General features: G+C 37.9%; 2 protein-coding genes across 7 annotated transcripts; both read left to right on the plus strand.

The window, feature by feature from the left end:
• Positions 1–5219: 5219 nt before the first annotated feature.
• On the plus strand, positions 5220–14031 carry LOC105040762 (uncharacterized). Of its 6 annotated transcripts, none has more exons than XM_073254493.1 (4): positions 5220–5381; positions 5829–5942; positions 6116–6242; positions 11415–14031. In XM_073254493.1, exon 4 carries the CDS (start codon positions 11685–11687, stop codon positions 13668–13670), a length of 1986 nt encoding a protein of 661 aa, XP_073110594.1. In that variant the 5' UTR covers positions 5220–5381; positions 5829–5942; positions 6116–6242; positions 11415–11684; the 3' UTR covers positions 13671–14031. The 6 variants fall into 6 exon arrangements, with proteins under 6 accessions (XP_073110594.1, XP_073110597.1, XP_029119100.1 ...); XM_073254496.1 differs by having other exon boundaries at positions 6116–6199; XM_029263267.2 differs by lacking the exon at positions 5829–5942.
• Positions 14032–18321: 4290 nt separating this feature from the next.
• LOC105040761 (uncharacterized) lies at positions 18322–24736 on the plus strand. Its single transcript, XM_010917438.4, has 3 exons — positions 18322–18463; positions 20660–22615; positions 22856–24736. Exons 2-3 carry the CDS (start codon positions 20780–20782, stop codon positions 24635–24637), a joined length of 3618 nt encoding a protein of 1205 aa, XP_010915740.1. The 5' UTR covers positions 18322–18463; positions 20660–20779; the 3' UTR covers positions 24638–24736.
• Positions 24737–27058: the final 2322 nt, after the last annotated feature.

Genomic DNA, 27058 nt, shown 5'->3' on the forward strand with positions numbered 1-27058 from the left:
GTAAGAAATCCCTTTTGCACAACATTCTCATTATTTATCTAATCTTGTTCTACTTACATAAATGATCTTATTCTACTTTACGTAAAAGCTCATGTCTTGTTCCTTTTTGATTATTATGGTTGGAGTGTCAAAAGCTCTTTTGGATCATGACATTTTGAGGTGTCTATTCTTTCTAAAAGCTAAAAGAAGCTTAGGAGGGAAAAGCTCTATTTAACAAAAAAAAATGCTACTAGAGAAAACACCAAAGCTGTTTCTATTTCAACAAATTAAGTTTTGTAGGGATGAAAATGCTCATGTCAATTCTTCATAATATAATATAATATAATATAATACATTAATATTATCATAACATAATATAATATAATAATTCATATTATTATAATAAAAAAATATTATCATGTAATATTATTTATAATGAATATAAAAAATTATTACTACTATATTATTAAGATTAAAATATCAAAATAAATAATTTATAAATTAAAGATACTTTATAATAATAGTTTTTGATAATATAATCATTAGATAATTAAAAGTATTATGCGATATTCTTTTATTGTTATTTTCTGATACTCAAAGTACTTTTTCAATTTGATAACCAAATAGATGTTGAAACTTTGCGGTAACCAAAAAACAAATAGCTTTTTATTGAAATACTAGCAAAAATCTACTATTCAAAGCTCTATAAACAAAAGCTCTAGTATCTATAACAATGCTAAACTAGATGTTATTAGTATATCATTATCTTGAAACTCTCTTGGATGTTCTTATCTATCCACCATATATGGAGATATGCTATTTATTACTCGATAACTTGACCTTTCTCTTTTAAGATGAAAGTACGTGAGACTCTTATAACAAGAGTTAGTTGGCATTTTATCTAAACAAAGATAGCTGCCTCTCAAGAAGACGATGGGCAGCATCAAGATGGCAATTTCTAATGCATTACTAATAAGACTTGTGTAGATGATTTGACTTTGAATTTCAGAGTAAGTGAGACAAATTGATCAGTCATAGATGTAAACTTGCTACCTAACACTCGAGGAAATAATTTTTCAATCAAACGAAGAGTGAGCTGTATCTCAGCTCATGTGCATGCTTGTACTTTTCTTCTTTCACATCGGACATCTCATTTTTGACTCATAAGAACGCTTAGCAAAAAATGAATATAACTAATATGTCACCATATATTAAATACTTAATAGTTTCTAGTTGCAGCATAAAATTTGGAAAGGATATTATTATTGGAGTGTTAGATATATTCCACAAAAAAATAAGTTTTGATGTTTGGTTCAAAATAAGTATGCGAAATAAGTGGAGAGAATAAGGTGTATTTACTGTGTATTGATTTTGAGATACTTTCGATTTTATCCCAAAGAAAGAAAAAAAAAATCTCTTTTTTTTTTTTTTATGGATCTATAAAATAAAAAGGGAAAAATGATAATGGAAGAAAATAGAGCTGCGTACAAATCCGTTTTACCAAAATTGTGGAATAGAATCATACCTCGTTGCTTCACTTATATGCTTACACGGTAGAAGCTTCTATTCCATGACTATATTTTGTGTTTGGCGAGGATATCCGCGAGGATATTACCCAACTTATCCTGCAACCAAAGACTCTAAACCCGAGATTCTAGCATGGTTATGGATACTCATGTACTTTTATATACCAAATTCTTCCATGGTATTGCACTGGCGGTCTCTAGTCTATGGAGACCCAATAAGTTCAGTTGTAAGATATGACCTAACCCTTAGGCATAGCCTTGAATTTGCATTTAGTTATATTTAATTTAATGGAGAGTGGAAATGCCCCTGCGCTTTTAAGCGCACAATAACCTATTTCAAGTTCATCGTATTGGTTTAAGTGCTTTCCTTAGAATTGAATGAGCCAACTAACCTCTCTGAACTGATGACCGCACGCTGAAGACTGGAGTTCTGAGTCAAGTCATGCACATTTGTGGGTATTATATTATGGATCCTGACTGTAGACATTAAAAATCTAGTCCGTAAAGGAGGGCGAGACCACACGTTCAACATAGGGCTACAATCATGTGATAAGTCACAATATATATATATATCATATGTGGCAAGCTTTGCATATAAGAAGTCGTAAGGACTCATAGCATCATGAAGTTGACAACAAACTTTCGAAGTAGGTTACTTTGAAATTTGATATTTGCTTTTTGTTACTTTGGACAAAAAACAGTGGCCTCTAAGAGAAGGTTGAGCGCACGAAGCACATTCCATTTAAGAGGTTAGACAGTTTTTTTAAGGTTAGGATTATTGGTTCTATCTTCCCGTCCCAATCACCTAAAGATTTATGGTGATTTTTAAAGCAGGTTGATATTATAACCATGGTATATATCGTCCCAATCTTCCGCGATAACATGACTGTTGCAAATGACAAGATCCAACAATTTTATTTATCTAACTCAGTGCTAAAAACGGAGGTGGCAAAATAGTTGGCACCAATTTCCATCAATTTTGAGCACGTTTACAATCGCAGCCATATGTCATTGTGGATGTCTTCTCGCAATTGGTCAGTCAACCTCGGCTATGTTGGATATATAACATCTTTTGTCTCATAATTTTTTGCGCTATTGGTTCCTAGAATTTTTCTCTCTCCTTTTTTTTTCTTGAAGTTTCGTTTGTTGTCAAGAACTTAATTCATATTCTATCCTTTACATTCTATCACGACGATCTCCTAGTCATGCTAAACCATATTGCAGAGCTTTGCTGGTTTTCACTTAAACAATAACACGTGTCAAAACAACGTTGCATTTGAAGATTACACATTGGAAGATTTAGTTAGTGGCCAGTACACCAAAACCCCACAATAATTATTGTGAGCCGGCCTTTATGGTGGAACATGAACCCATTTTTTCCAGAGGAAGAGACACCACCACCTCTTCCTTTAGAATTGAGAAAAAGAAAATCCTAGGATTAATATCAGCCAGATTCTAATAATCGCAGCAGAAGAGCCTCGACCCAGGGGCCAACAGTCAAAGGGAATCCGTGGGGCCCACACGTCGAGACCCATTACCCGCGGCACCGCGGAGAGAAGGAGACCGAGGAGGACAACCGAGGCCGCAGCAGCCAGAAACCGAGGCCGCGCGAACCTACCGCGGAGCTACACCTGCGTGGGGCCTAGCCCAGATGACGCCAGGGCTGACGTGTCACTGCCTCGGGGCGGCTCTTATCATCCGGGCCGGAAGGGTCGTGTCCGAGCCACACCACCAGAGCTCCACCCCATCCCCTGCGCAACAACGCCGTGGTGATCTTTTAACGCATTAATCCACGTGCTCCTGCAGAAATCTCAACATGGTCCATTTTCCTTCTAGAATTACCCTTTCCACGGGACACAATGACCCCTACGCTTCCAAGTGTTAACTAAAATAATTCCTATTGCCACTAAGATTGGTTTGACTCGGACCAACGAGCAGGACGGTAAGCTAGAGAGTTAAAAATAATTATTAAAAAATCTAAATAGTTGGTCGGAGACTTCAGAGTAATTGATAGTCGCCGAATTTTTTATCAAATCTTCGAGAATGTCTTAAAACATCATAATTACAGTAAATCTATTTTCATAGATTTTTCAGTGAAAGATCCTCCAATACCTAAATTAGATCACCTTAATGAAATAATAGAGGTTTTGAGTAGAAGAAGATAAAAATAAAAAATAAGCCAGAGAGAAGCTAAAGTCGGAAAGAGTTCGAGTTGAGGTGAGAAAGAGGAGAGAGTTTTATAAGTTCATGAAGGATAAATTTTACTGAGACTATGCTCGACTTTGAACAATGAAAAATTTTACTTTAGAATTTCTTTAAGCTTACAAGTGAGACTCTGTAAGACCTAGCCAGGCTTAACTTGATTGGACTTACCTAGAGAGTCTTCGGAGAAATGTCTATATAGGTGAGAGTTAATAGTCCATGCAATCAGTATCTTCAGATATAAAGAAAGTTCGTCGTAGATAATAATCCGTATGTCTAGAAGAAATATAGTCTAATAAGATACAGATCTCATGATTAGAGAGGCCATTCTGCTATTGTAGCCAGTTATTACTGAATGGAGAAAAATTTGAATATCTTCAAGCACCTTTGGAATAGCCATATAGTAGAAACTATTTAGCTAAGGTGAAGGATTGAGTGGCTAGTTCATGTTAGGTTCTGATTGATCAGTAGTGCCACATCAGAAAGATCAAATATGAGGTATATCAGTCTTTATATACTTCCATATTATTTTTTAATAAAGAACAAAATAATAATCCTAATTGTCCATCATTAAAGGGTATAATAAGTTATAAAATAAAATTGATAATGGAAAGAGAATCTAACAATAATGGTGGTGATAATGTAGCCTCATCTTGTACCAAATATCTTTCCTCTTAATTTTTTTTATCCATACCACCTTCCATGCCTCTTGTAAGTCCTCCTCTATCATTAAATTCATCCTTGCCTTGAGATTGCCACCTCCAACTCCTTTGCTACCACCATTAGTGCCAGCTAGTTGGCCTTCGACAACTCTCATGATCACCACCACCTAGGGTAACTTGACTTTGCTTTCCTCTCCTACTCTGCTGACATGTAACTCATCGGCCTGTTCCTCATTTTGGTATGTTTGATGGTAGCATCTCCATTGGTAATGCCACCAAATAAATCCTATCAGACTTTAATGATTTGTGGTGTCCCATCTAGAAACCTCATTGTCCTTCTAAAAGAGATAATCGAGGCCATTGTCGGATCGATGAACCCCTCTTGACCTATAGTAGATACTATAGAGAACTTCTTAGACCATCAGAGAAACAAAAATGATACATCCACAAGTGCTTAGAGCCTTAGACCTTTTATTTTTGAACATATCATCAAAAATAGAAAACCTAAAAGTACAAAAGCACAATCCTTTTAATTATTAGTTTTTTTTATTATAACATAATTTTTTTTAATTATAAATTTATTGTCGTGACATTTTGAATGGGGAAAATGATTTTGAAGAATTTATATAATAATAATAGATAAATTAACCTCGTATTAGAAATAATTAGTAGAATTAACAAGGACTTGTTTGTCTCTGTGACCCAAAAGTTAACAATTTATTTTCTTTAACGAAGAAAGTGACTATGTTGGAATTGGGTTCAGAACGGAGGACTCATGTGTCCATTTGTTTTTTGTTTTGTTTCCTTTTTTTTAATGCAATGGCTTTCTCCGGCCACTTGCTCTGGTTTCCATTGTCTACTGTTTTTATTCGGGGGTGGGGGGTTTTCTCGTTCTGTAGCTATCGCCTTGCCTCGTTTCTCTCTCTCCCCCTGGCTCCTGTTCTCGCTCCGGAGAAACCCTAGTACCCATCGCCTCGCTTGGATCCCTTGTTCTTGGAATCACCGATTCCAGGTGCGGCCCCTCCCTTTCTGTCTCTCTCTCGCCGCCGCGCGATCTGTGTATTTATACAGGTTCCTGTGCTCTTTTGATCTTTCTTTGGAGGTAGCTCGTGTTCTGACGAAACTTTCGCGTGCCATGTCTCTGCTGGATTGAAAAATCTTGTTGAAATTTTGTGTTCTTATTGGTTAAAATTCGTTCATCTTTCTTTAAAACTCTGGCTTTCGCTTCGTTCTTAGTTTTTATTTCAAAATTTTGGATCTTTTTTTTATCGGATTGTCTCAAAATCTTTGGGTCTCGATACATGAACCGTTGCGGGATTCGTGTTTTTATAATTAAAATCCGATTGATGTTAGAGGATTGGTCTGTTTGCGCTTGTAATTTCTTGATTCCTGAGGGGTTTACTTTGTTTTTCTTCTTTTTCTGGTTTTTATTTCGTTTTTATGTTTGGTCTTTGAAAAGCCGTCACCTTGTGCTCTCGGAAAAGGAAAAGCTGTCACCTTTTGTTCAACGTCAGAGGCGTGGTCCGTACTCTGAGTGTAACTGTGTTTCTCATTTCTGGTCAAGATACGGAAGGTAGTGGTATATAAAGGTCTAGTGACTCTGGAGTGCTATTTACAATATACATGCGTATAGTTATAAAATTTATAAGTGGTATGTTAATTTCTTGGCTGTACCGATATTTTATGTTATTGACAAATTAAAAGCTATTAACTTTGCCCTTTCTCTTACTATTTTTCCTCGTGCAGACTCATCATCAATGGTTTTGTGCACTGAAACATTGGTAGTCCTTGAACTTAGCGCGGGGCTCGAGGTTTGTCCAGCTTTCACAAGTACGAGCTAGCATCTTGATCTGCATGCTTTATCCGTTAGTAGGTAGATCCTGCCAATAATCTCGCTGATCTATCATCTGCTTTTATTAGTTTTCTTTGGGCAATTTTTTTTGAAGCATTGCTTTGGGTGATTGGAACTTTTCATCAATCTACTTTGGTAAATTTCATATCTGGATGGATTTGTCCGATCAGATTTGTGTGCTTATATAGCTTTTAATTTAGCTAAGTTCTCTAATATTTGGGGTGTCATACGCGTTTCCGTTCCTCTATTTTTTAAGGAATATATATTGTTTAAATTCTGAGGTTATTTTATCATGATTCCTACTGGTTCCCTGACTAATTTCACATCTTCTGTTTTTCTACTTTCCTGCTTCCAACGCTAGTTTAAATGCTCTCTCTCCATTTGTGTGTGTGTGTGTGTGTGTGTAAACATGTTGTGGTACTCAATTTCTGTGTATTTTTTTTTTAATGGACTGATTTTGCTGTTGAGCTATCCTGATTTTGTTTTGAAAATAACCTCTCCTAATCTGTTTCATGAATTCTGGCAGTAATAATTTCTGTTATTTGATAACCAAGGTTTGAAACTCCGTTTTAGTTTTGATATTGGTCGGGTGTAAATTGGTATTTGGTGCTTTATGCTTCAGTTCAAACAATTTTAATTGATACTTATTGCAAAAGTAAAACATTAACTAAGATTAAGGAAATAAAACTAAAAAAGAAAAATAAACTATGTTAAGGATATAATGTAGAAATCATCTCTTTTGAAAGTGTAATACATTATTTTGGACCTTTGGGAATTTCATTTCATTGGCTTTGCTGTGAGATAATGAAAACATTATTTCGACAATGTAATATTGAAAAATTATAAAATCATAATTTGAGAATAATATATCATTTTCTACTTTTTGATGGAAATATAGCATGTGATGATTGGAATGAATAAAAGATCCTAGTTTAGGATATTTCTTCTTAATGCCAAAAAGTTCATTTTGCTATTGTTCTCTTCGGATGCAATGTTAGAGTGCTTCTAGTGTAGAGCTGTTTCGAAGATTGAAAAACTGAAGAAATGACAAGAATTGACATGCATAGCTCTTATATAGTGAATTGACCTGAAGCGGCCCAGTTTTAGATCCACCTGAGTGCATCGGAAACAGTTTGAGTGAAAGTTCAAAGCATATTGAGAACTTCAAGCACCAGAAGACTCCTATTCTATCTTCATGCCTCTCCCAAACTCTGCTTCCTTCTTTCTTCATGAAGGATAAGTTGATCCTTCTCTGTTTGCCTGTCAGATCTTAAATCTGCCTTTTCTACTTTTTAAGTGCTTCTTCTCTGACCTCATCTTGCAAGTTTAATCTACTGCAACCTATATGTGTCCATTGATGGGCCTTTTCATCTTAACAAATATGTTAATGGCTGTTTGGATGCTCTTTCTCGCTCTATTAGTTGTGCAGATCTTCTACTAACATTCCATTTCTTCTGTGTCAGTAAACCTAATTAGCACCCTTTTATATATGCCTTTACAAATAATTAAATTGTTGGATCTTATCATCAAGACCACATGGATTTCATAAATTTGCACAATACACATTCTAAAATGATCAAAATTCACACCAGAAGCATGTGCAATCATTACTGAATATTAGAAGCTAACAGATGCTCGATTTCTTCAACTGGATAACTATGATTAAAACTATGTGTAATACTGCAATCTTTCATGTGATAACTTTGCAGGTCTGACACCTAACATACCATCGAAGCCGCCACTACTACTTTTAAAAATTTTCTTTATGTTTTACAATAAATTACTCATAACAGATGGTTCCCTTTTTTCTTTCCTATACCATATAATATTTTCCCCTTTTTTTTGTGACAGAAGAACTATTTTTTATAACTTCCTTTATCTCTCCCTCACTCACTGACACACATGGAGATGGGAGACACATGTGGGTCAGCTTTCCTATGAAGATCGTTCCCAAATTATCTACGCTGATCCTACAAATCATTACTCCAGTTCATGGTGATGCACAAATGAAAGTGTATGTATGTGACCCAGTCCCATATTTGACATTTGTGGTGGTGACCTGCATGCCCAAATCAGTACACTAATCTAGTTGCCAAGGATCTGGCGTGCATCCTTTCTCATGATTTGAGTGAGCAGTTTTAACGCTTCTTATATTATGGATTAGCTACCTTGTGTGTTAGACTTCAGATCAGCTAGGCTCAAGATTTATCCCATATACGCCCCTTTTGTGTTAATTTTCATGTAGCAATGCACCACTTTTCATTTTGAGATGTTGTGGACTTCCAGATTTCATGGTGTCGCTTCTTTAGAATTGCTTGATGGGTTATTGTGTGATCATAGGCATCATATTTACTTGAAGAGATGGCAAGATCTGGTGAAAGAGAATGAATTAGGTCAAAACTACATTGCGCATTGTAACATGACTATTAAATTTTTTTACATTTAGTATAAAAATCTCAAAGGAATATCTTTTGTTTTTAAAAGATCCTAGAACATTAATACTGGATGTTTTATCATGTGATCATAGGCATCATATTTACTTCAAGAGTTGGTTAGATCTGGTGAAAGAGAATGAATTAGGTCAAAATTACATTGCACATTGCAATATAAAGTTAGAATATGCTTTATTACATGAATATCAAGCATATTAATTTTTAATATTAAGCATAACAATCTTAAAGGAATAAAATTTTGGAGATCCTAGAATGTTGATAATTGGATACCTAGAGGCAGAAGTGGTCAGATAGACATGGATTTGACCGATGCTCAACCATATTTTGATCGAGTTCGTAACTTATGTTAGTTGGATATAAATCCTAAATTGATACCAAAATTTCCAGATTATCCAAGAATAGTTGTAAAGGAATTGAACTTGATGAGATCTAACTGGACCTTATTAGATGTGAAAAAGAATTGTTTAGAGGTCCAGTCTTGTCCATTGCTGTTGGATTTGAGCTTAAAGCTGACATAGAGATGAATGTTGCCTGACTCATCAAGTTGGAAGAAGGTTTGAATTGCAGGCCCAAAGACAAATTGGCTAAATTGTGGCTCAATTGGGACCTGAACCCACCCATTTGTGCTCCTTAAATTAGCGAAATTTGCAGATAACGAAGTTGTATGTCATTTTGAATTCCAACTGTATTAAAATTCTGATCATGGAAATTTGTCAGTTCTGGCTTTTAATTTTTACATCCCATTCCAGGCATTTAACAAACACTTGATGAATCTTTTTCCTTTCAGATACCGCTTGGAATTTGCTTTCGTAGATTGTAGAGGTTTTTAACAATTAAGAATAAGATTTCATCAATCTAAAATTAGCAAGCCTTTTTTTACCTTAACTTTACATAGCATAAGCTCTATCTTTTCTTATCTCCTCTTAAAACTAGTGAGCTTTCAAATTATGTAAGGCATGTTTACAGAACCAAAAAAGAAGGGTCATTTTCTAACATAAAACCAAACTTAGTTTTCTCCTTTTCAATTATCTGTTTTTTCTTTGTTGTGCATGCCATCTGTTCTATGGGTTCTAACTTGTGTGTGCATGCATCCAGCATGGGGTTGTGTCCATGCTCATGTACTACAAACGAGTGCAGCACATGTATGTGTGCATCTGCTTGTCTCAAATATGAGTGACCCTGTTTTACCAAGATGAATAGATGATGCTGAGGGAGATAGATATTCACCAAAAATCGAACAAAACCCAACAAATTTGGATGCCTAAAAGCCAAGCTTCTAATATCATCCCAGATAGCTTTGACATTCTTATCTTTTTTTTTTTTTTTGGGTCTAATACCCGACAGTTTTTCCCCAAAATTTAGACTACCAAACTACTAAGGAATACTGTACTCTTATCTAGTTCTTTCTCTTCAAGGTAACTGCTTTCAAAGCAAGTTTTTTATCTAGTTCTTTCTCTTCAAGGTAACTGCTTTCAAAGCAAGTTTAACATATACAATGAGTAAAGTTCCTGAAGCATAAAATTGTAGTCAAATTGAGTCTGTAGATTTTGCAGTTTAATTCTGTTATATTCTTTGCTTCATTATTCATTTTATAGGAAAGCCTTGAGTGCCTGTGTTCTTATCAGTTGTCTTTTCGTAAGCTGGTATTTAATGTGACATTTACTTGTGCAAGTATTGCTTTTAGCAAAGACAAGCATTTGTTGTAGAAAAGTGCCATGTGTATGTTAACTTGGCACAGCCCAGGTTTTCTGGTGAGGTTCTGACAGCAGAATAGGCATTTGGCCCCCAAACATCCCAATTCCGAGTGAATTACCACCAAAAAAAAAAACTGCATTCTGCCAATTTCATGTGCATTCTGGGGCATGAGTAGAGTGCTTTTGTTATTATTAATATTGTTATTGGCATCATAATCATCATCATTGAAATAAAAGTTTACATGAGTTTTTATTTTTTATTTTTTGAGCTTTATTGGTAGGACTTCAGTATTCTTCTACCTAATACTCAATATTCCTTTTTTCTAGATTGCATTTCGAAAGGTGCCTAGCATTTTTCTGCTTTATGGGAATAAGCATGCTTTCTTTTTCAGCAATAGAGAACTTGAAAATTTGCACTTTTTGTGTGCGTGCTCATGCTTATGTTGCTGCTGGGTACGAGTATGTATTCTATCAGCAATTCAGTGGGCCAATGTAGCTTTTAGGATTCTCAGCCTATCAGGCCTAACTTGGAGGATTCCTGATGTTTGTGAAGTGCAGTGATGTTGTTTTTCTGGAGACACTTATTAACTTCTATTCACCGTTTGTATCATACTCAACAGCTTTATGAATGCAAACAACTGATATCTTGAAAGCCTTTTAATTACTTTTTGGTACTTTTAGATAATGTGCACATTTCATTTTTGAAGTACTGAGAATTAATGGCTATTGTTATGAATTTTAATGATCTTAGAATTTTGTCCATAAGAGGCAATTTCATACATAGGGATAATCTTTTACAAAGTGGATAGTACTGGAAAGGACTTACGAATTTTTTATATTAGTTTCTGGATTAGATGTTGTACTTCTTGATTATGCACTATATGACCCATTTCCCTTGAATATGCACATAATGAGACCTAGTATTTCTTTTTAGTTCTCATATTATAAACTATATCATTTGTTTTGTGGTAAGTTTAATTCGAAGTAATCTTGATTCCCTTGGTTTGGCTAAGCCATCTTGCTAACTTGTGCTTTTCCTCCAACAGGAACATTGGTTTCTTTGATCTTATTTGATGACACCAGTGTCTGCTAATAATTGGTTGTCGCTTAATCTCACTACACAGTTTTTTCTTTTATCTGGAAATGGACCGTTGTGATACCTCAGGATTTGTTAGTGGAGGAGGCAATTACTTTTTAAAGAGCTTCTGGTCTCTGTTTTAATTCTTGTTAACTACTTAGTTCCAGAAGTCAGGCTGACTGGCTGTTTTCTGTCAAGGGTTGGTTGAGATTGGAGATCTTTCCTGCAGACAGTGTATATGGATAACAGATTTGGGTGCTCTGGATTGGCTGTCAGTGCCTCATCGGTAAATTCTTCTGTGTCTTGGGGCAGAGTTGGATCAGAGGCCGAATATCATGCAGACACTACGTTGTGCCTTAATTCTCCTGGCACCTCCGGTCTGTATTTTAACTTGAAAGGAACAAAGAGGAAGTGGGATGATATTGATGGAACTGAAGGTCCGAAAAATGCTTCATTGGCGCTAAGTTTAAGGTGTTCATCAAGTTCCTCAGACAGTAGCAAGAGGAGCTCAGCAACTGCTTGTGCAATGTCTTCACCCAAGGAAACTGATGATGAATCTTCCATGGATCTGGGCCTAAGTTTTCATCTTAATCTTGGCAATGAAAATGCACCAAGCCCGAAGAAACCTGCTTTTGCTACTCCAAAGGAGCCTAAGTATGACCTTAAATTAAGTCTTTCAATTGGGCCATCTCAATCGGTTATTACGAGCATCAGTCCAGATGCAGCTCATCATCAGGATATCTTGGACTCATCAGTAATGGTTGGTTCCATGCCAACTTTTGACGAAGGATCAACATCGTCTCGAGGGAAATATGGGAATAACTTATTACCGCACCCATATGCCTCTGAGAAAACTGCTGGATTTGTTTCTAACCAAATGATTCCTTGGATATCTGGTTCGGTTCCAGCACATGATCTCTCATCTAACTGGGGACAGATGCTGAAAAAGCCTGTTGCCTCTAGTTCTGGGATCACTCATCCACAGCAGCACAGCAGCAGTATGAGAAACTGTCAGTTCCAGGGATGTGGAAAAGGAGCCAGAGGGGCTTCTGGGCTATGCATAGCCCATGGTGGGGGGCGCAGGTGCCAGAGACCTGGTTGTCACAAGGGAGCCGAGGGCAAGACGATCTACTGCAAAGCCCATGGAGGTGGCCGCCGATGCCAATACCTTGGCTGCACAAAGAGTGCTGAAGGCCGAACTGATTACTGCATTGCTCATGGCGGTGGTCGTCGTTGCAGCCATGGAGGCTGTACTCGAGCTGCAAGGGGGAAATCTGGTCTATGCATCAGGCATGGTGGTGGCAAGAGGTGCCAGAGGGAGAATTGCACCAAGAGTGCAGAAGGTCAATCCGGTCTATGCATCTCCCATGGGGGTGGCCGTCGCTGCCAATATCCACAATGCACTAAGGGTGCACAGGGCAGCACAATGTTCTGCAAGGCACATGGTGGAGGTAAGAGGTGCACATTTCCAGGCTGCACGAAGGGAGCTGAAGGAAGCACTCCCTTCTGTAAGGGGCATGGTGGAGGGAAGCGCTGTGCATTCCTAGGCGGTTGTTCCAAGAGTGTGCATGGTGGGACTCTGTTCTGCGTTGCCCATGGTGGGGGGAAGAGGTGTGCTGCACCGGAGTGCACTAAGAGTGCCAGAGGGCGGACTAATTTCTGTGTTCGTCATGGTGGGGGGAAGCGATGCAAGTTTGAGGGTTGTGGGAAGAGTGCTCAGGGAAGCACCGATTTCTGCAAGGCGCATGGGGGAGGTAAGCGCTGCTCTTGGGGCCAGGCAGGGTCAGTTTTTGGTGCTGGTTGCCCCCCATGCGATCGCTTTGCCAGGGGTAAAATTGGGCTCTGTGCTGCACACACCGCCCAGGTGGAAGACCATCGCGTTCATGGTGGCCATGTATTGGGAGCTGTCACTGCCCTGTGCTCATCACCCATCAAATCCGAGAAGATGAAACGGGTTGTTGTTGATCAAGACATGTTCACCAATATGGAAACCAGCACGCAAAGTCAATTGACTTGGAGTGGGCTTGATCAGAAGTCGGCGATGCATCCTGTGAATCCTCTCCATTCTGGAGTAGTTCCTCTTTCAGAAGGTAGGGTGCATGGTGGGAGTCTAATGGCAATGCTAGCTAGTAATGCAGGACTTGGGAGCCACTCTGGAAGCCAGGCGGAGAATGTTGGCTCTGAGCAGAATGTACCACATACTTTTGTTCCCAATTGGTTGTAAAGACAAAGCAGTGAGGTCGGTCTGTTCCCATTGTCACGCCGTTTGATTTGGTTCTGGCATAGTATGCTCTGTTGTTGTGCTTGGGTTTTTCTGTTTTTCAGCGACTCCATATGTGGAATTGACAAAATCAAGATTTTCTCGTTCATTTGTTGTATCGGCTGGGACTTGTATGTAATTCGATTGATTCCCCTTTTGTCAGATAAATAAGGGGAAAAGAAAGTTTGGACGAAACTTGTAAGGTGTTTAGCCAGCAAATTCAGTGTTTTAGGGCACTGGTGTTGGTCCCATAGTCTTATTCTTAATGAATTGTAGATATGGAGTTCTGTGAATACGTAATCAACTGTTTAGCTGCTTCATGTAACCTGTTACACCGATGACATTGTTGCTTCTTTGTGCGATTGTATCTTTGATGCGATATATTTTGTGTGTAATGTTCTGACATGTAAAGTAGCTCATCGCCAAAATATGATTGCATCTTCCGCAGCACAGGTCCACAGGGATTTAGCGTCAAGCCCTTCAGGAGCAATAAGATATCGGAACTTCGCAGGCGAGTTGGCGGGCTCCGTGAGATGGCCATCGTTTGCTGCAGCACCCCAAAGGAATGCAGGTCAGCTGTACTATTTTACAATATTTTCTTATTTATAGCTTCAACGTTCTGTATGGTGCTCGTACATCGGTTTCATTGTCTGTCAAAAAATCTGCCTTGGGTGGGAACCAAATGCAAGTGTCACTTTTGGAGATCGAGATTCGTGGGCTGAAGAGATGGTGGTTGACCTTGTATCGTGTTTTTCTAACTAGGACCTGAGAGTAAAAAAATATGTAGATTTTTTTGATTAAAAAAATATTTATCTTTCAATTGAGCTGGTCTCCTCGTGTTGCATGCCATGTAATCTCTCGTACGATGTAAATATTATTCTCTTGTTTGAAATGGTGGTCTTATAAGCAAGATGGTTACGTATCTCTTCTCAAAGATGGTGTGCACGTATACTTCTTTAAAATAGATGGCTCTATGACTACACAAAAGAAAGAAAGGAAGATATCTCTGGCTCTCAACATTTTGTTCTTTTTTTCAAGGCTTTCATCAGTTTAGTTCATTTATTTCTTAAGCTATACAGAATCAGAGAGAAGCATGAATATAATTAAGTGCTGAATTCCCCTATCTATAAAGGTTCTTTTTGCACAAATCAAGAGAATAACATTGCTACTTGTAAATTTTGAATCTGAATATTTTTGAAGTTGATGCACCCATAGTGCCACTATGCTAATTTCCTTTCCAATAATATAGCGAAATCTGACCGAAACATCCTCTATTGCTATTCTACATTTTAATACAGTTGCATGATGGGCGGTATGTTGATCGATGTCAGGCTGAAGTACTCGCTATGATGGCCTCTCCCCGTTGATATGATATGATGGGAAGTGTGTGTCACCAACTTATTATAGAAATTGACCGATGGAAACTCTGGCACTCTAGTCTATTGGAATTTGGATTGAAATTTTTATTCAGTTTGAGATAGATTCAAGCTGTAGGCATGTTGTACTCGGGCGAATGTATTGTACGACCTCTATTAGCTATCAGCAATTGCTTGTGTTCCTGCAAAATTGCAGCAAAAACATGCATGGTTCTTGCCAATTCCCCGTTTGGCATGGCAACATCGTGCTGCCGCTAACGTCACACTACATATGCAGAAGCTAAATGCTTGAAATCGTAGCCAAATGCCGAAGCCCTAGTCTATCAGAAACAAAACAAGAACATCAGTCCGACCGCATGTTCATCTCGTCATGCGACACGCACCACATCAATATTGACTTCTCTTTTATACTAGCTTACAACCCCTACGGTATATGGGATGTAATTTTTTTAAAATTATATTTAATTTTATTTATCTTATGAAGATCTAATCTGAAAAAGATTGGAGGAGAAGTCTGATGCTAGTGACGATGGAGAGAAAGGTGACAACGCAGATGACGGAGAGGTGGCAGCTAATAGAGTGGGAGGAGATGCATGTTAGAGCTCGAAAATGTTAAATTAGATTATGCTCTCAAAACCTCAAGGGACCAACTCACACTGCCACAGCTCACACAAAATATATTTAACATTCAATTCGAAATTTTATTATATGCTCTTGATATTCATATTTTGAATTTATAAACTTATCCGGTTACATTCCATGTCTATTTGCTCCTTTCTGAAAAAAAGATAAAATCCAATCTTAACCATAAACACATCAAATCCATAGGAAAGGATATTTACGTGAATAGAAAAAATGCCAAGGGCTTTCCTGCAGAGGCCGAACCCATATTTTAATTCAAGTAAACCACAATGAAGGTTAACAACCAATCTCAGCAGAGCGGAAAACAAAACGCCTTGTTATTTATCCTCTAGGAAAGGTCAAAAGAAAATGTTGGGCTAGAGGGACAGCCTCCCATTATAGATGTAAGTAGCTTATGTTCTGTTACTATTTTTTTGTTCTATTGCTGTATCGTAGAATATTTTCTAGAAATTTCATCTAAGACCTTTTTTTCCACTTAATTAAAGTTTGGTCATTCACCTGTATTTTATGTGTAACGTCAATCAACCAAGGGGATCTGTATCAATCAGTCAAAGCAGAGGATTGCTTCTGGAGTATAGGTTTGTTAATTGCTGCATGTCTTCTGGAGTACAGGCTTGTATAATTATGATTCTTCCATGATGCAGAGGATGGGAAATCCTTCTCTATACTTTTGACCAAACAAAATCAATTGGGATGGTGGAAATGTTTGGTGAAAGGTGATCCTGAAATTGACACACAGAAAGTAGAACCTGAGAATAGCAAGTTATCTGATTTGGATCCTGAAACTTGGCAAACTGTAGAGAAAATGATGGTAAATTCTCGAATTAGTTTTTTCCTTATTCTTAGAATATAACAAACAGTGCATTTAATTCTATGAGATTTTAATTTTGGAGATGTGAAGGCATTTTGATAGGAACAAAATTCTCTGTGATACTTAAAAAGTATCGCTAAGTGTTCCGCATGATTAGATGCCGTCCATCATGAAATGTATGGTTGTCCAAACTATCCAATTATCCCTAAGATTTATATATTCTTTTATTTTTAGTTTTTTTTAATGTGCATGTGGGAGTGTCTTCATCTATCTTAAAATGGACAATGCCTAATCATGCACAGTATCCTACAGTACTTTTTGAGTACCATAAAGAATTTTTCCTTATTTTGATATGGTAAGTTGGTGTTTTGCAGCATCCAAAAATGGTGTGGCATCCAGAAATGGACTTGTTAAGAGCAAAAATAGCATAGAATGTTTTGTCACAGGTGCTTCTGGTCGACCGGATAAATAAAAGGACCATCAAATGATAATAGGTTTTTTTTTTGACGAAAAAGCTAGAGTTCTTTCTGTCAAGTGGGTTTTTATTTGGAGAATTGAACTGGTTTGAGGTTCATGCTTTTTTTCCAACTGTTCTTCTCCTTCGATCTTGGCCCTTCGATCAAGATCTGATCGGGATCCGATGATTGATGAAGAGCGATGCCATGTTCCTCCCTTTCAACTTGTTTTAGCATCGGAAAGCTCTAGATCCACTCAATCTCCACTCAGGAGTACTTGGGGGGAGGAGGGGGCTTTGTTCAGGATAGATGAGGGGGAGGGGGTACTGTGGGACTGAAAACTGGTGAGGTAGTTAGGTGGATCAGTAGTTGAGGAGGGGTCGGTGGTAGCCACATCCTTAGCAATTTTGAGGGCAGAGCAGTAGTGACGGAGATCATCCTCAATCTCTTATTGGGCGCGATGGTAGCAGAGGAAGGGCTGCGGTATTGCCAAGATTGTCTCATATCCACTCCCACACGCCACCTTCCACTTTTTCCAATACACCATGCATCTGGAAAGCTTTTGTCCTTGAAAGCAGGCGAACACAACAGCTGCCTCACCATCGGCACTTTCGGTCTCATCGGCATCTGCAGAACTTCTGTCTTTAAGAGCGGACGAGCAGAGAAGCTTAGACGAGCTACGAAGCGGACAAGCTTTACATTTTTTTTCTACATGACTCATTCTCCACTTCCAAACACCATATGTGTGTCTCCATTGATAAAATTAGATTATTTTATTAAAAAATAATTAGTCGAAGATTCGCATGTTGTGTGGGATCGGATGTATGAAAATAATTTTTCTTTTAGATATGATCAGATTGAAAAAAATTATATCTAAATAATATAATAATATCCATTCAAATTTTTAAGATCACTTCATATTCTCAACTATCTATATAAATAAATTTTAATTATAAAAATATAATAATATTATATATTAATAATATAATTTAATATGAAAAAATTTTTTTTGATGGCATAACAAAATTCATTTAAGCAGGATTTGCAGCACTCTAATATATATATATATATATATATATATATATATATATATATATATATATATATATATATATATATATATATATATATATGATAATTTATAATATTTTATTTAAGAACATGTTGTCAACTGCCAACAAGTCAGATATTTACGCGTGGCGGATGAGAGGGCCCGAGAAAGGTCCAGAACGGAGCCGAACATCCAGCGTCCACGTCGCGAATGCTCTGGAATGCGCGAAGGGCCTCCGGAGACTGGCAATAAGTAGAGGTGGAAAACCCCTGCGCGTTTCGCGTCGGAGAAGATCGCGAAGCTCCAAAGCGTCAAGAAAACAGAGAAAGCAAAAGGGTTTGCGGACCGCGTCGCACCGGTAACTAAGTCATTTGGTTCGTGGGATCGGTTGGAAGGTTATAAAAAAAATCAAACATCTATCTGTAAGCCCTTTCTCCCATTCTCTCTCTCGCAGCGCTCTTACATCGGTTTGGTGTTCTTGCATTTTTCCTCTTATCATCTTTGAGATGAGCGATGTGGCTGGAACATGCGAGGAGTTATTTTTCCGATTTGGTTCTTGAACGGAGAAAATGGAGAATTTTTGTCCTGCTGAATTTGTTGTTACATGTCTAGACGAAGTGATTGTTGCTTTTTTTTTTGTTGCCTCATCTTGCTCTTCATAAAAATCTTATCGTGTATCTTTGCACCAGATAAAACTCGATCGATCAATTGAGGTATATTTCTCCTAATTCAAACAAAATCTGCAACAAATGAATTCGCTTGCTCGCATCATTATATCGACCGGTACCCAATTGAACACCATGAAAGAAGAAACCAAACTCAATATTGTCTTGGATCCTCTTACTGTAGTTGTTCCTAATGGGAGACTTCCTTAGGTACTGTTTGGTAGGGGGTGATATTTTACATCACCCTAGTGATGTGAGTTAGGTGATATCATTTTGTTTGGTAGTGCAAAATTTCATCTAGTAACGAAAAATTCATTGATAAATTTAGTGATAGCATCACTGTATTGTGCTATCACTGCACAATATATCAGGTGATAGCATATCATCGGATGCTAGTGATATGCTGAAGTTATTTTGAAACAAAAATATCCCTGGTCACTAATTTGGGGAGAAAAAAAAAACTCTCATCGTCTATTTTTTTTCTTTAATCTTTCATCTTCAATAACATCCTCTACAAAAGAAAATCATGATAGCTTTTTTTTCTCTGATTTTTCATTTACAATAAAATTCTCTTTTATTTATCTATTAGATGCTTATTTTATTTTTTATTGGCAGATTTAGTTAAATAGTATGGATGTGTTTTATTTATTCATTGGATATCTATTTTATTTCTATAAACAAGTATGGTTAATTGGCATGGATGGATTATGCTAAACTTTTTATACTTTTTTCTTCATTTTATTTTGATGGTTTAAATTATTCCTAACGGGCAGCCCTGATATTGATAGTCAAAATCGGCTTAGCCTAACCAAACTTGATTTTATATAATATTATCATAATAACATTTTAATAGCCTAATCGAAACATACCTATAATAATAATAATAATAAATATTATTATTACTACTACTATTATATATTTTTGTGAGGAATTGTGAATGAAGAATGTTTAATTAAGTTGTAGAGTAATTATTATACACTAATGTATAAGGCTATTTATAGTATTTTATACATGATCACTATTACTACTTGGTGATATACCAAACACAATGAAGTTCAATTTTCAATGATATTCCAGTGATATACGAGACTCAGTGATCACATATCATTTCAGTATTTCCACATCATCCAAGTGTTCATATCACCTTAGTGATCATATCACCCTAATGATCACATCACTAGTGATATACCAATCAACACCTTAGAATTTGATATAGAGGATTGTGTTTATCCCATGATGTAAATAATTCCTTAGTAGTTACTTTTGTAACACTAACCTTATTTCTTTAGCTAGCTGTGTTTAATTTGACCATTGAACTCAATGCCATAAAGCTAATGCCTTATGAGTTATGATTACTTAATTAAGAGTGATGTCACCCATTTTGTTCTAAATTCTGAGGTATAATTCCAGATACCATCCATTTTTCCTCTAGAACAGTCAGGACCCTCACCCTATACCTGTAACACAAGAGGCAGTACCATCCGAGCTAAGGTTCCATCATATGAGGCCTTACCTTGTGAAGAACATAATCCCATGATAGGAACCATTTAGTGTTCATTTTATCAAAATTACAGGAGGGTTTGTGTCAATTTGTCTGTCTGGTTCCTTCTCTGTTCCCTCCTGTTTTGCAACACATCTTTTTGCTCAAAAATAAAGGTGTCATGGCATCCAGTCGAATTATGTAAATTTCATCACAATACTACATTGTTGTATGAAGTTCCATTTGTTAATAGAGTTTCCACTTGAAGTTGACGTATTTGGAGATATTTGGTTAGATAGTCTAAAATATATTTAAATTTGCTTATTTTGTTTTGTTACCATCACTTTGTTTGATGAGATTCCTGTCCTGCAGTGAATATTCAGTTGTGATTGCTGTCTTCTTATCAGGTCTCACTTTTGCACTCTTGTTTTGCTTCTAATACTCCTTTGTTTTTTATGTGCTTATTCCTGCAGGATTGATGATTCTATCGTTTTCTCACCCTTAACCTGTGAGATAGGGAGAAACCTCCACGGGTTCTCACAGCCATAGAGCTTGTCCAATAGGGTTAAGTTTTATTACGGACTCTTAGAAAAATGTTTCCTGCCTACGGATGCATGGATCCATACCCTCAGAATTTCCCTCACCACAGAGACCCTCACCACATTCCCTATCCTTATTACTACTATCCAGACTGGGAAGCTGTACCTTCTCAGATGAGAGTAGATTCATCAAAACCTCCCTCACTTTTTGGACCATGGCCATACAATGGCAGCACCAGCCACCCAAATCCAAGTGAATGCCAGAGCTGCTGCAACCATATTTACTCTCCAGGATGTTATAGTTTCAGACCTCTATACCCTCATATTCAGCCACCACATCATTGTTACTACAGTGGACCATATGGACCTTATCCTGATACCTGCCCACCTTATTTCATGCCGCCACCTCATTATTCATTTGGTCGAGCTCAATATGATTATGACAAGGCTAAAAATCACAGCTGCGGGTGTCCAAATCATATGTGCGGGGGTGAGAATACTAGTGTGAAGATGGAAGAACAAAAGACAGATATGGAGCTAAAGCCAAAAGCGAGTGACTTCCCCAGTCTGATTAAACTGCCAAACTACCCTTCATATCCACTAGCATGGGTTCCTCATAATTATTTGAAGGAGAAAGATACTGATAAAAATTCTGAATCACAACCTGGAATTTGGAATGGATGGATCCCTCTGGATATTAACAGCCTCAAGGGTCTGATGCAGGATGGAGAAGACAAAAAGGGCTCACAAAATGAAGGGAAGAAGAGTCAGTTTCCATGGCCTATTATCTGGATGCCTGGTTATGATAAACCAGAGCAGGCTGTAAAAGATTTGGAAGAGGTCAACAACAGTCCAAAAATTTCAGAAGAAATGCCAAAATTTAAGATCATCCCGCTTAAATTTTTGGAGAATGGGAACAGGGAGGAGAAACCAGAACTAGCAGAGGATGAGTCTAAATCTCAAGCACAACGAGAAGCAGTAAGTGAAAAGGAAGCCAAAATTAAAATAATTCCAGTTAAGCAGATGGAAGCAAGCAATCAAATGAAGAATGAGGAGCAAAATGAAAGGAATCATGAAAAGAAGTCCAGCATCGTTGCAAAACAAAATGAAGAAAATGGAATGAAGAAGTCTTTTGATGGCAAACAATCATCACCTGTCAAGTCGTCAAAGTGGACTCCTGTATGTTTAAGAGTTGACCCATTGCCAAGAAGGAAAAATGGAAATGGTTCATCCGAATCTCCTGGCCCGTCTGGTCTTATTGAGAAAGAGAGAATTCATCAGGACAACAAAGAACATGGTTCAGCTCGGAACGAGACCAAGGAGAAAATTTCTAAGAAAGAAATTCGGATTGTTGATGTTAAGGATAAGTCATCAAACAAAGTAGAGAAGGAAGCATGGAGTTGCCAAGATGCAGTGCCAATCATTTCAATTAAAGATGCTCCAGGGGAAGCTGTGACAGAGAAAGCTAGTGAACTTTGTGAGCAAAGGGTTAAAGAAAGTTGGGGTGGTGCTGAAGCTTCAGATAGTGAAGGAGTAGAAGGTAATGACTCTGAGGGTGGGTTATCTGATGGTCAAGAGAAGAAGATTATTGAGGAAAGCAGAGGTATGGAGGATACAGAAATTACAAAAATGGAAGTAACGAAGGAAAGAAAGGATTTAGCAGAATCAGATGCAGCGGTCCTTATTCAGTCTGCATATCGAGGGTTTGAGGTGAGAAGATGGCAACCTTTAGAGAAGCTTCGGAAGGTAGCTCGAATTCGCCAAGAAGTGGAAGATATCAAAAAACAAATTCGAAGCTTTGAAGCCTCTTCAGAGGGACAAGATATGAAGCAGAAGGTGGTTATCAATGAGACTATAATGAATCTGCTTTTGCAGCTGGATACAATTCAGGTATGGGCTTTAAACATGTTTTTATGTTAACGTTGTTGCAACTTATCCTAGTTTTATTAAAGCAATCTTTATTTGAGTGAGAAAAGAGGTTCAATCATGTTGGTCATTTAGTTGCATTTGCTATTTATGGATGCATCATTGAAACTGTTCTATAGCATGAATCTTCTTTTTTTTTTTTTTCCCCTTTCATGTTTTTGGAAATGGTTTGAGTGCTAATTCTGAGTCGACATGAACTCGCAGGGCTTGCATCAAAGTGTGAGGGAGGCGAGAAAATCTGTTGCGAGGGAGCTCACTTGTTTGCAAGAGAAGCTAGATTCTCTAAGCGGACAAACTACCGCAGATCGTGAGTCAGCTAAGATTGAAGAAAGTGTTAGCAGCAAAGTTTCTGATGATCAAACTTGTCTTGGAAGCTCAGTTGCTGTGGCTGAACCATCGTCTGAGCATGTTTGTAAACAGTTATCTGATAAGAAGTGTACCGTAGATTTCACATCTAGTGAAGAAATACAAGAGATTGAGGCAGAGGAAAAAAGAGATGCACTAATAACAACCAATAATCAAGAGCTAGAGGCTGAACCAGGAGAGGCTGCACATTTGTCGATCAAAGAAATGGTTTCTGTGGCGAATGGGGAGCATGAAGAAGCACCTTTGCGGGGGGAGGAACAAACTGTTTCCGAAAGTGTGGCATTGATGGAGACAAAACTGCTCAGTGAAGAGCCTTCCCTTGAATTAGAGGAATCTTTGGTGCCTTCAGTATCTACTGTCAAGAAAGTTTTGGTGGAGGTATCTTCTGCCAAAGATGAAGCCCCCAAGTTGGATTTGGAAGAGCATCTAGAGACACAAGGGCTTAGCCGTCAAGAGTTTGAGTCAGTGAACAAAGGGTTTGTTGAATGTGGAACTGGACCAAATACACAGATGAATCCAGAAGTGGAGAACAGTTTAGTACCATCATTGAAGGGGTGCAGCCTTGATGAAGCCGATGAAATCAAAGTTGAAGAGCATGAAGCTGTTTCTAATGCAGTAGAGTTCGTAGAACCTCTATCAGGAATGGATGGATCTAATTTTGAAAATGAGGAACGTATCAGTGAAGCTGCTAGAAAGCAAGAAGAGCCCCAAATGATGCCATTGGCAGAAGAAAGCGATTCCAAGGAGAATACCACAGCACATGCAACTGCTGACACTAAGAATGTGGAAGTTCCGAGCACATCACATGCGATCAATGCAGTAGGCTTTGTGGAAAATATGTCAGCAGTCGATGAATGTAATTCTGCCAAGGCATCTGGTACTTGGTTCAGTGAAGCTGTAACCAAAGAGCAGCCGCCTCAAATGTTGGTAGTGGAAGAAAATTATTTTGCAGAGAAGGCATTAGGAGATGCAGCTGCTGATCCTATAGACATGGAAGCTACATGTGCAAGAACTGTTACTTGGGCTTCTGAAGAGAGTAATAATGCTAGAAGCGTGATAGAGAAGAACATGGTGATGCAGACGCTGGTTGACACCATGTCAGAGAACCAAATTGTAGTACAGGTTGGATCTTCTGAGTCTGGCACGAAGAACGGAACCAACTTTGTGGTTGCTAATGAGGTCATTGAAGATAAAGACATGTCTGCAACACCTGAAATTGGCAAGGAAGCAGCTATGGATAAGGGTAGAACTTTACCCCTAAAAGAAATTCATCATAGAGAGTCCTCTCAGATGCCTATTGTAGGAGCAGCTCTTGATGAAGTGAGCACTCCAGCTTCAAAAGAAGAGAGAATTGTTGTGGCTGAGAAAGATTCCATCCCAATTGCTGGACCAGTTTCAAGTGCCAATTTGAGCATCGAGGAGAAGCAGCTGGTGGAAGAAAATGAGAGACTAAGGGAGATGTTAGAAAAGTTGCTTCTTGCAGGAAAAGTGCAGTTGGGGGTTATTTCTGATCTTGATGGGAGAGTCAAAGACCTGGAGAAGAAGTTGGCACAGAAGAAGAGGGTGAGGGTTAGACGTCACAGACCAGGCAAGTCTTCTTCCTGTAAAGTTGCATGCTGAAAAATCATGTGAAGAATGATTGAGAAGGCTGTAACCATGCATGATTGTGTTGACACCATGTATATTTATATTGTAAGAAATGAAATAGTTTCAACGTAAGAGTCTATCTTGTGCTTGTATTTTATTTTATTTTATTTTATTTTATTTTTCATTTTTAGTACATACATACCTACCACTAACTTGGAATGAAACTGATTCCTTTCACTCATTTTGCATGTAATATGAGATCTGGTTACAAGTTGTGCTTATGTTTCTATCGTGGAGTATGCTTCGTGTATCTTTATTTTGAGACATAAAAGAGTTCCAATGTGGTTGTCTCTTTTGTACTAGTAGTTTTTTTTCTGCATTTCAGGTACACAGGTTCCTATTTGTTGTTGGTTCCAGTTCTATGTTTCGTGATGACTAATACCTGCAATATCTCAAATACCATATCAACTTCTATTTCTAGAAAGCAAAGGATCATTTTTTGACTTGATAGCTTAAATATATTTCAGGCTTCTTGAAGTTCGTAAAGTTATAACAATGTATATGGATTATCCTGAATATGACCATAAATGAGGTTTAAATTGAGGAAATACACTGATTTGAGGAATATGTTTGTAACAGCCGGTGGTTTATTGGATGTTTTAGCTGCTGCTGCTAATGGGGCAGTGCTTGTGGATGTCTGTGACACGGGCATGAATGATTCTAGTGCTCATGGATCATGTACTATAAAAAATTGCTCATTCAGGTTATTTAAACAACACTTCGATGCTCATGTCAAACTTGTGTGATTTCGCAGTCAATCTTGTAATTTCTGATTATTGAGATATCTGAACAGATCTTAAGAGAACTTGAAGAAAATAATTTTTACAACTAAAATTGTAAAGTTAGTCGCAAGGAGTCTTAAGTGATTTGAGTTCAATTTGTCCATCTCTTGCATATTTTCTCACTTTCTGGCACGAGTACTGTTGTGCAACCATGACTCAGGCTGGAGTAGAAAAGCTTCGGGATGTTGATGGTAGACTTTTTAGCTAGTGCTGCTGCACCTTCAGGATTTCAGCCCGCCAAAATGGGATTGCATCTACTAAAGGATTGAATTTGGGGTTTAAGATTTAGGATTCAGAGTTTAGGCTTTAGAATCTAGGGTTCAAGATTTAGGGCTGTGTGAGTTGCCATATGGCTTCTAGGAGTTGTGTGAGGAGAGGAAGATAAAGAGGTGTTGTCCTTTGACCCAAGACTGCTTTAGAGGCCTCAAAATGAAAGCAAGGCAGCGAATGACTGTAACAACAATGCGTATTTGGAAGATAGCTAGGGGGAGAGCAAAAAAGAGTGTTGTCCCTTTGAAATGCTCCATTTGACGTTGCCTTGGCAGCGAGCGGGCATGCAGTCTCCATAATACTCGAGATCAGTGGTGATTAAAGCTGCATCTGTCAAAAGATATTGCTTAGTCCCTTTGAAGATAATTATCTCCATAGGCCGAAAGATAAAATCCGTTTTGCAACAATCCAGAATTTATAACTCGTATACGGCATGCAAATTTGCAGAAAAAGGACCATTTCATTTATCTTATTGTATTCTCTCCCCATTAATTGTTTAATATATGGCTTCAAGCAAACATCTGTCTACTAAATCTCCGCAAATCTTAACATGATTATATCATATTAATACATGATGGTCAACCAATTCTCAACCTTACCACTATCAAGTTGGTTCAGTCAAAAGGGGTGAATTATGAATCATGAATCAACGATATCAAATCTGAATCAAACAAAATGAAAAACTACGATAAGGATGGAGCCCAAATTTCATTCAGGAGATGAAGAAGTGATAACTTAGTACTTTAATAAGCATTTCGGGAAGAAAAAGTACAAAAATAGGATTATTTTTGTAGGGGTTTAACATTTTCAAATCAAGACCGTCTTATTCTAAGTTTAATGAAGTCATTCAATGAGGAAATCAGTATTTGCCGTACCGGGCCGAACCGTCTGATACGAGGTGTACCGAGCTGGACCGACGCTCAAATGGTCCTGTTCGGACCTTTTTTCGAGAAACAGCCCGAACCGATACCGAACCGAGCGGTTCGATCCGGTTCGCTTCCATACCGTCCAAAATCGAACGGTATGGTCCGGTTCGGTGTGAACCGAACCGTACTGACACCCCATATGTCAAAAGTGACGAGGGGGAGGGGGGGGAGGCATAAAAAGCCTTATCTGCTTTGGAGTTCTCTGAGATATCTCAGAGAACTCCCGAGGGTCCGAAGTCTCAACGAAACCGTTGAGGCCTCCGAAAAATTAGAAAAAAAGAAAAAAATTCCGTCAAATTGCAGGAGTGGTTCGAAAAGAGGCTGATCTTTGGTCGGATGTAAGATAATGTGTTATTTTTTTAGTAAATATTTTTTTTAATTTTTATTGTTAAAAATAGGATAAGAATGAGAAAGAA

This window comes from Elaeis guineensis, chromosome 3, assembly GCF_000442705.2.
Source record: "Elaeis guineensis isolate ETL-2024a chromosome 3, EG11, whole genome shotgun sequence".
NCBI classification, from domain to species: Eukaryota; Viridiplantae; Streptophyta; class Magnoliopsida; order Arecales; family Arecaceae; genus Elaeis; species Elaeis guineensis.